This window comes from Trachymyrmex cornetzi, unplaced genomic scaffold, assembly GCF_001594075.2.
Source record: "Trachymyrmex cornetzi isolate Tcor2-1 unplaced genomic scaffold, Tcor1.1 scaffold16, whole genome shotgun sequence".
In the NCBI taxonomy this organism is placed as follows: Eukaryota; Metazoa; Arthropoda; class Insecta; order Hymenoptera; family Formicidae; genus Trachymyrmex; species Trachymyrmex cornetzi.
The window spans coordinates 2,726,298-2,737,237 of NW_017296201.1; the positions used below are offsets into that span (position 1 = coordinate 2,726,298).

General features: G+C 34.8%; 1 protein-coding gene across 1 annotated transcript in view; it reads right to left on the reverse strand.

The window, feature by feature from the left end:
- Window positions 1–2,487: 2,487 nt before the first annotated feature.
- cad (homeotic protein caudal) overlaps window positions 2,488–10,940 on the reverse strand; it is a 13,002-nt gene continuing 4,549 nt past the window's right edge. Inside the window, exons 2-3 of the mRNA XM_018503789.1 lie at window positions 3,302–3,447; window positions 2,488–3,223 (exon numbers count right to left, since the gene is read on the reverse strand). Coding sequence (XP_018359291.1) covers window positions 2,870–3,223; window positions 3,302–3,447 — 500 coding nt within the window. The 3' untranslated portion in view covers window positions 2,488–2,869. The remainder of the gene's footprint in view (window positions 3,224–3,301; window positions 3,448–10,940) is intronic.

Genomic DNA, 10,940 nt, shown 5'->3' on the forward strand with positions numbered 1-10,940 from the left:
GAACTACTCAGGATGTTGTGTGAGTAAAAATCTTTTTATAAGCAATCGAAATTTATATTACGTTTCGATTCCTATCAGGTCATTCTCAATGTTGAATTATAATTTTAAATTGTTACCGGTAAAGGCGCAATAAGATGCTAGCAAATTAATTATATAACAAACGCATGTAATCCTTGCATGTTGGTTAATGGAATTATGGCAGGATTTTGCTCGCATTTTGGCTAGTGGAATTATGACAGGAAAATCCTGCCATAATTCCACTAGTCAACATCCAAGGATTAAATGCGTTCGTTACATGATTAATTTGCGAGCATCTTGTGCCGTTACTGATAATAATTTAAAATTATAATTCAACATTGAGAATGACCCGATAGGGGTCGAAATGTCAGTATATAAATTTTGATTATTTATAAAAATAATTCTACTCACATAACATCCTGAGTGGTTCACAGCCCCATTTTATATTATTTAATTTATTATATTATTATAGTACATATTATTATTACAAAATACTGAATAAAAACGGATAACATTATTTTAACAATACTTTGCATTAAAAAAATGAATTAAAAATATAAAATTTTTTGCGCGCACGTTCACGAGAGAAAGCATTATCATACAACAATGTTATAATTCAAAAAAGACTGGACAATTTTTGGATTGCAACAATAAAAAACATTTCTATAGATAAAAAAGATTGTAACAGACAAGATTTATTCTTAATTATTATTCGGAGATTTAAATATTACATCGGTAATTTTTTCATGTTATAAAACAACAAACAATATTATTTGCTAATTTTACAATTACGGAGATAGTGTCTTGTCGAAGTGATCGTCAATTTGTTGTATAAATATTCGCTATAAGAAATATTCGAAAAGTCTAGCGAAAATATAGACTTCGCGGATGTTATCGTAATATTCAAGCAGTAGCTTGCTTTACTATTAACAGATATAACGCTATTATATTATACTATTATATTAAGATATCAAATTGGGAATTATTATCCTCATATCGACATTATCCATCTACACAATCCATCTATACAATCCACCTTACCGTAAGGCACATATATTTTTTTAATTTTCTTTACAAACACATTAATATACAAACGTACGTATTTACAGTTAAATTAAATTAACAATTAATTTATTTACAGTTGATTTAAATTTATCTACCGGTTCACGGGTACATCTAAAGTCGTGGCAACCCGATCGTCGTGTGCGCGATATTGACAATTACTATTATTTTCTCCGTCATCCTAATATATAGTTATCATGATCAAAGCTGTGAGCATTCACTTATTAGCTTTTGCTCGACGCAAAAAAATGTAGGTACTCAATATAACGAATCGAATGGAGTTATAATACAATAAAAAATATGGTATAATATAACTATGTTACTGATCCGTTGAGAAAAAAATACAAAAAAAAGAAAAAATAGAAAAGCACGCGTCATGACAAACGTACATAAAAACGTATACTTTTGCGCGGATAATGTCGATACAGAAAAGTAATGATCAATCATAATAAATGAAATAGTAGTTAATTTGTATAATGCCATGCGCACTTTTTATTTATACACTATAGCATTTATGTATACGTTTCAGCGCCACGTGTACATATTTAAAGCGTCTTTTGCGCTTTACATTTACGGAGCATCGTAAATTACGTTGATGACTAGTAATGATACACGAGTAATATCCAAAATTTTCGAGCATCCAGCGCTTGGTGAATTGAATTGAATCCGATTCGAATTAACTCTTCAGCTATGAATGTTGCACACCTCTATTATTTATATATAAAATAATATATACTTCGCATATACCTATTTATATATAGAATAATACGCGTACATAGAGATCTAGCGGAAATCGAAACAGTTGCAGTAAAGGCAAGTGAAATTTACGACGCTTCTCGCAGTTAATTTACAATGTCGATGCAGAATAAATCCGTGCAATGTCACAATTGTGGCGTATCTTTCTGTGTAAATTACTTACAATGAAGCTCTTTTGCATGCCGTAGTTAAAGAGTTAATACACTTTGTTTGGATAACTCGATTATTTTCGGATACTACTGTCCCTATCTTAAAACTAGACTACACGCGTAATTCTTGAGATTCGCGCAGACGGTCGGATCTCCCTATTATCAGGATAGTCAAACAAACTGTCTATTTTAAAACTTTTTCCCCTCAAATCTCTCCTAATATCCAGGTACAATTACGAAACACGATCATATAGTAGGCTGCATGAATATCTAAATACGGACGTATATTTTTAGATTCTACTCGAAATTGCCAAGTACAAAGACATTCATGTAATCTACACTCGATATTCACTTCCGACTTAAACCCTACGCAGAATGAAATATTGGGAACATGACTATATAAATATTGAACACAGAAAAATAAAAAATAGTTATTTTTCGTATTTCTGTAATATATTACAAATTTATCATTGTTTCTAATATTTCTTCCATCGTGCGCAGAGTTTTAGGCTCTTGCCTAAATTAATGGTGTCGCGAGCATAGAACGTAAAATATCGAAAGCACGACCGTTATATTAACGGGGATCGCCGTGGATATAAATCCGGAGTAATTAGTGAGATCAAAGCGTTTTCCACGATCTGTAATCCACGAACGATCCGTTTAACAACGGTCGTTTATCACAGGCCGTTGTGTGCGAGAGTTACATTTAATTATCTTATACGCGTTTTATAATTATCTTACAGTATCCATTCGCTTATCTATTCGCAAAACCCTTTGTACGTTGTGCTCGAAGCGATAAACAGTAGATACCTCATTGTCCCATTTGCATCATCCCACCTCATGAGTTGTTCCGGGGAGTTCGAAATTCCCGGCAGCGGACCCTTTTACATTGGATTAGAATGTCCTGGATATTGCATAGGCAGTGGCGTGGGCAGCGACGCCGGTTGCGTCGTAGGTAAAGATGTGGGTAGAGATGTCGACGTCGTAGGTGTTGAAAGAGGCACGGAAGATGTGTTCTCGTTGGTCTGCATCAGACCGCCCAGCATCCCACCCATCTCCGTTCCACCGGTGGAATAACCCATCATACCTCCACCCACCACCTCCACCGCCGTAGAGGCTGCTACCGCGGCGGCCGCTGCAACATCTTGCGCTCTCATCTGCCGCTCTCTTATTTGTTCTTGCTGCTTTTTCATTAGCTTCCGCTCTTTCGCCCGTCGATTTTGGAACCAGATCTTTATCTGCACAGAAATGATCCGTTTAATAATCGTCCTACGCAATAATTTGAGAATTTTCATTGATAAAGAAACGTGACTTACCTGACGTTCCGTAAGACCGAGTTGAGCAGCGAGGTCCGCCTTGCGTTTGATAGTAGTATAATGATTCATGTGAAATTCTTTTTCTAATTCTAGCCTTTGATAGTCCGTGTAGACCACTCGGTATTTGTCTTTTGTACGAGTCTTTCCTGAAAAAGAGGCAGATAACGACCGGTGTTATTACGCGGTTAATATCTATCATACTGATTCTCTTGTCAATAATACGTTAAAAAGATAACGTTTTCAGCGAGTATACCGCGTGGCGACATTAACAAAGTAAATGTTTCGTAATTAATTTCACGTCAGGCTAAAGAATGTGAGAGGCAGTAATTTGCCTAAGTCATTCCGCAAGAAGATCTATATATGATATGAACATTTGCTTGCTAATTCTTAACGTAATTGCGAATAACAGACGCTAATAGAAATTAAAGTAGAAGAAAAATGAAAAAAAAAAACATTGGAAAGAACCAGGTAAATTTTTGCCAAAAATATTCTGACTGCAATGAGTAATTCATTTCGTTTAAGTTTTTACTCGAATATATTAAGAAAACAAGCCTATTTTATATACAAGTAACATTAGTATATATGTATGTATATATAAAAATAATATTCATCCTATTTCAATTATTTTTAGCAAAAGAATTTAATTAGCACTAATATTTATACTAATTATATTTAATATAAATAAAAAGTTGTGTTAAAGAAAATTTGAAATAGTTAAAATAGTAAAGAATATTTACAATTTAGAGTAAGTATTTGTCTTAATGTAACTGATTACCTTAAAGTTGTAATGACAAAGTAGTATGAAAGTAATAAAGATTAAGAAAAACAAAATATTAAGATAGCAATTAAGGAAGATAATTGCTATCTAACATCATTAATATTTTCATATATTGCTTTTCATGATATTCGTTGCTCTCAAAATTAGTTTTAATTACAAATTTTACAAATACATATAATGAAACATCAACAGCACTATATGTATAAAATATACTGTCACATTAATAGCTTGCATATAAAACGATTATAATCATGCTCTAAGCACATAAAAATTATTTTAAAAAAGTAGGAAGATATATAGAGTTATTAACTTCTCTAATGCGGATTAATTCATATTTTATGATAGTCATAATTATTATAGTAAAAGAAAAGGCAACGCACACATACTCATACATGAACACATACAAAATTACGGTAACACTTGAAATAACGGCATTTACAGAATGAGAGATGCATCTATGATTTGCAATGAATAACGCGAAGCGCGATTATTTCTTATGAGAGGAAACGACGTGCCAGAAGGCGGCAAAAAAAAAAAAGAAGAGAAGTGGCTGGTAATCGTACAGTGTGAATGCGTTTCTTACGACGTGGCATTCTTGGCGGTACACGCGCACAAAATATAGAATGGAGAGAGAGAGGAAAAGAGAAACAGGGATGTAAGAATGTGTGTGTGCGTGTTTGTGTGTGTGGGAACGGCAAGAGATGGCTCAAGAGAGAGGGACACGATTAGATAAGGCTCCGCCGGCGAGATCAAAGGCGTGCACGTTAATCCACCACTCCTCGATAAGGGAACTCCGAGGCCTTCGCGGCGTTACGAATAAGCAAGCGACCTTAGACTTTTCGTCGGTACACAGAATGGCTACAGTCCGTGGCAGTATGGCTGGTATCGGGACAGCAGGAACGGCAGTGTCGCTGCGCTTGGCTTAGCGCCGAGACACTACCAGTGTCTCCAGATATCCTTGTGGCAAGGATGCGCAGCAAGAATGGCAAGGATAAATAATAGAGTCAACCCACAAAAGCTAAGAATTCATAAAATTTAATTGAAAACGTCCATTTTAATTAAAAAAGATATCTGATCATCTTCGAGATCTGATATTACTTTGAACGCTTCTTTTTGATTTTTCTTTGTATTTTCTCTTTAAATCAATGATTACGAAATTAAATCTTGATAACAAAGAGAAATCAAGTGATAAACTCCGAATTTGTAAAATAATATTTTAATTCATTTCTTTTCTATTTAATTATAATTTTTGGATTGATAATTTTTGTTAGATATAAATTATGAAAATATCAGCTCTATCGATCAGAGATTTGTGAAGCAAAAAAGAACATTTCATAAAGCCCTTCATAAAATATTTTCAGTGTCTAAAGTATGTAATTATATATATATATTTCAATTTTATACTATATTTTAATAATTTTAATTATATATATATGAACTTATTTGAAAAAAAACGTGGATTTTAAACCGATATTATACACGTGTTTAAAAAACAAATTTGACGAAGTTTACAAATGTCTTTATATAAGTCACTTACGAAAGATTTATCTTATTTGTAAGATGTCTTTCTTATACACAATTGTGTAGAAAATTCATGCGAGGTAATGTAAACAATGAGAAAGAATCTCTGAAGAATTAGGCGATACGTTGGCGTTGGGTGATACACACGTCGACGCATGCGGTGCTCGTTCATGGTTAAATCCGTATAATCTGTTCAAATAACGCAGCAATATATTACGAACTGTCTGGTTTCGAGTTTTCATCTAGTCAGATTGAGATTGAGAGATTGTTATCGCGGGCACTTCCAGCTCTGCGTATCTATGATAATACTTGAATCACGTCTTTGCTACACACCCCATGTGAGAGATGTGCTATTTAATGAATTGATGCGTTCACTACCACTTATATCTTATCTGCTACCGGATTTTTCGATCAACTGATTTCCAATTTCAATTTTGAAATATCGTATAAGTTAGAAAGTTCAATCATTATTACTTAATTACCTGTATTAAGATGTAATTAAATCAATAAGCGTAAAACAGACATGAATTAACTATCTTATGAATAAAGAATTAAGAAAAATACGTTGTTTCTACGCTAAAAAAAATATTATGCCTAATTTGAAGACATTAGTTAAACAGCATCTACAAACTAATTAACTCGTAATGGTTTCCGAGAAATAAAAATCTCTCTTTCTAAGAACAAATAGTTGTGCAATAGCTTTTTCTTCTTTCTAAGAAAAAATATTGTCTTTTAGGAAAAATTTTCTTTTCGCAACAATCGACTATTTTGTGATTACGCAATACCTAGTTTAAATCTCTGTTATATCAATAAAGTGTAACACGAGATAAACGAGGAATAAATATTAGACAGAGTGTTCGCCATGGTTTTTGTCAATATGATATCACGTAATGTAGCTCGAATTTTTCCTTTTCTCTCGCTCTTTTTTTCTGTTACGCTTCGCGCATTGTTAGACGTGCAAATATTTGACGCGTTAAGAGCAAACGTCGCGTAGCCTGATGCACGTAAACAAACACATGAAACATCCTTAAAGCTTATCAAAAAGTAGACTCTTTATCTTTGAAGATTGTAATCGAATCAAAAAAAATTCCAAACTCTATGCGGCACTGGTCTTAATTGCGATAGATTTCTCGCGTAACAGGTACTCGCCACGCCACGCTCGCAAAGATAATTTCGCGATTCCGAATCAATTTTTATCGCAAGGCAAAAAAAATCGTATTATTCATTTATGCGACATATTGAGAACTGAATTGAAAAAATCAGCCGTTTAAAATATTAGCAGCAAACTATCGCAACAAATAGCAAAGCTTAATTTCGTTATTATGCAATTTTTATATAGTAATAATCTAATTAGTAACATAATCTATTTAGGTACTTTTATAATCAAAGCTATATAAGCACAGCAAATTGAAATGATAATGAATCAAGAAAAAAATGAATAAGATTAATAGCGAAGTTAAATATCTATGAAGTTAAAAGTCCAATGTTTTAATAGCGAGGGTGAATTTGCTCTTTCGCTGTAACAGCATCCGACACGAGGGGGAGACTTAAGAAATCAACGTTTCTAGTTTCTGGAACTTTTTCACGGTTAACGGAGCAACTTTGTGCGACTCCGAGTTGAACTTTTTACATTCGGAGGAGTCCGTCGGCAAATCTCAAATGGTTTGCACAGCGTGGAGGCTGTTGTTCAAGAGGGCAAGTCGTCGATTTTTTTTCGTCTCACGCATAGGTCATGTAAGCGTATGAGTTAGAAAGGATTACCGTCGGCGTTTTTCATCTTACCGATATCGCGCCTACGATTATCCGGCCCCGGTGACGCGCTGATCGCGACCACGATGCACTAGATGCTCTCAATAGCGCCGTTGTATTACTTTCAATTCAATAAATCAGGCAACAATTGATATTTTAACTTATATTCTAAAATTAGTAACTAACATCAAAATCATTTCTAGTCAATCTCGAATCTAACATATGATATCGTCACACGCTAAAGTTTATCATCGTGTGAGCAGAGGATCAAGGACTTCTTAAAATATATTGTATCTGGCTCGTCACTGTCTATACTTTCGAACGAACGAATCTTACGGAGCTATTTCTCCCGAGTATCCGTGCGCGAAATGCGAACGAGCATGACGGAGAAAGAGGGAGAGCGAAAGGAAACGCGACGGATTTTACGAACGCCACGAGATGCAGGAGGATAGAGAGACGTGAAGAGAAAGACGCGAGCGAGGGGGCGAAGAAACGGTGCTCCTGGGACTCGTTGCCACCCCATTATAGCGTTTGCTCTTCCATTTCACGCCGCGGAATGGCAAAAGCGCGTGCCCCGCTTTTCCTGCGGGTGTTTGACAACCCCCGGCGATATCTCGTGTCGGCCTAGCCAGAGCCGCGCGCCGACTCGCGCGGGTGCCATTCGTCAGTGGCGTCACAATTACCTCTATTGTGCCACCTCGCATTTGTATATCGCATATCAAGTATCCGTGAACGAAGAGAAAGAGAGAGAGAGAGAAAAAGATTTTTCACCGCATATTGGTAGTAGTCTCGTCGTAATGTAGCTGCGACTATATCTACTATTCTCCAGCATTTCAAAAATTCTTTTTCTTTTTTCATATCTTATATAAGTTAATATTTTTTTTATCACCTGCAATATTGCAGTGCTAGTAAATATAAATATAAAATGTAAATATAAAATAGCTTTAAATAATATGAAAAAGTTAGTACTAAATGTTATAAATAATTAAATACATATACATATATTTTATATATTTATACATGTATATATAAGGTTTCCCATAAAGACCGGGACAACGCTTGAGTGGAGAGAGAGATTCCTAAAATTATTTTTAAAAATTACGAAATTTCTAATATCAAAATGTCGAGACTATAGTAGTTTTTGAATTGCAAGTACTTCAAGAGTTAACGAATTATACAGCTTAAAATTTGCGCGTTCGAGTGTGGTACGAAAGCAAAATAGTAAAAGTGAAAGCTAATTATTACTTCTTGTAAATATCGATATAAAGATTATGTACGAGAAGATACAATTACTGGTTCTAATTATTTATATTTATTATGTTAAAAAAAATTTTTTTCCCTTGAAATTTTGGTATTAGGATTTTCGTCTTAAAATGATCTCAAGAATCTCTCTTTAATCATTGTCTCGGTCATTACGGGATACCCTGTACGTATATATACACATATATAAATTTTTTTAACTTTAGGTATAATTATATGAATATTATGATTTTAAATCGTTTATAATATAGGTACACATGTTTTTCTTTTTCATGCTTTTCTTGATATTTTACACTGAGAAAAAAATGCTGTTGATTCAATTAAAGTCTATATTACGGACTATCACTAACATAAGTAATTAATTCATACATATTTTTTATTGACATAAAAGCCTTATTATTGAAACAATAATTTATGCCTTTATATCAATAAAAATATACATGAACTAATCACTTATGTTAGTGACAGCCCGTAATATAGACTTTAATTGAATCAACAGCATTTTTTTCTCAGTGTAGGTCATTAAAATCTTTATAACACTTGAAATATTGTGTAATGATATAAACGAATATCGTAGTTACATTAATAATGAGAATACCTACCCTTTAATAAAATTTAATGTTATATATTATATGTATATTATTTTTATGCTACATTTATATATATTACACAGGGGGCACCCTGTATATAACTTCTTATATATAATTTTTATATATAAAAAATTATATATATTATATATAACATACTGTTTATGGATATAAAATGTACAATGCATAAAATAAAGTGTGGAAAGTTAAAAAAATAAAAAATTTGGCATTATACGTGCTACAAAATAGGAAAAAATCAAGAAATATATATTGACATCTGACCTGTTTGCTTCTTTTATCCTATGGTCAGTGACAAATCTCAAGCAAGCACACATTGGCGACAAATTTCAGACAAACACATACTGGAGATAAAAGATCAAACAAAAAATCAGAAACTATTTCATCGTATACCTGCTGAGCGCGTGGCCAAACGAAACTCAACAACTTCTGTACTATAATTGATTTATTGTCTTGCAATCCCGGCATTCGAATTGTATGTGAGCGACGACAGGAAGAACATTATCGTAAAATATTGAAAATATCTGTATTGTTGAGAATTAACCTTGGAGATATGGTTGACACGTCGCCTGGTCGTAGGAATGTACAAAAAAAGAGAATATAAAATTAAAAGTGTCGAAACTATTTGCTCGAAGGTTTCTGTAATCCTCAAATTTCTCGGCGCCTGGGTTTCTAAATTATATCCTGGTCGACTAACTGACAATGAGTCGCAAATTTTCACTGTCTGACCCAACCGCTTCGTAGACGCGTGCTTAAATTTCCTCGCGTGGCACCCGTATTATATTGTAGTCATGTAATCGCGTCCAGGTTCAAAACTCAGCTTGCGACACTAGTGATGGATCGTTTAACAATTCCTTTAACGCGACGGCGAAATCGATATTTGATGGCGTGCTGTGAGCCGAATCGCGTAACACCGAAACTCTCATGACTCGAGGGTTTTCGCTGTGGATCGGTTGACTAGATTCAAGCAGAGGCTAACAGAGATTTGACAATGCATGGTTCCCACGGTTGATTTTACTGCTGTCAAAACACTTGACCGTAACGAAAGGTTTTAGTTAGATATGATGGGCGGAGTCCATTTTACGGATTTGCATTGTTGCAAATTAGACTGGATGTCTCTAAAGAACACGGTCAAGCTCACCATCGCTGGCGTCACCAGAACGATTCAATGACGAAGACGGTGCTACAGAGCGCGATGTTTTGAAGAAAAGGTTTTTTTAGCTCAAAGATAAGAAAAATTATGCGTGACAAAGAGCTAATTATTTCACTTTCATACGATTACTTTCCATAATTATCGGCAGAAATAATAACGACCGATGTCTTTACCTGCAAACGGATGATATTAAATCTTTCTTTTTCGTTGTTTATCTTTAATCGCGCCAATAAGAGGAGATCGTGGCCAGACGAAGGTGCCATAAAAGCGGTAGAAATCGCGTGCTGCCATCGTAGGATCGCTCTCACGGAACGGAATCGAACGGCTGCACCAGAGGACGAGAAAGCGTATGCACGAGGCCGACCCTCACGATATTGTAATGCACGCCTCGCGTTTTTGTATTGTCGTGGTGAGAGGCTTTGCCGTGCGGCTTCTGCCCGCAATATAACCATAAAACGCAGATAATTGCTGCTGGAAGGTACAGGACGCTCGTTTCAAGGTACTTAAGGTGCGTACTTACTGCACGCGCGTGAGGTAAAATGCAAATAAGAGAACAGAAGGGGGGGGGGGGGG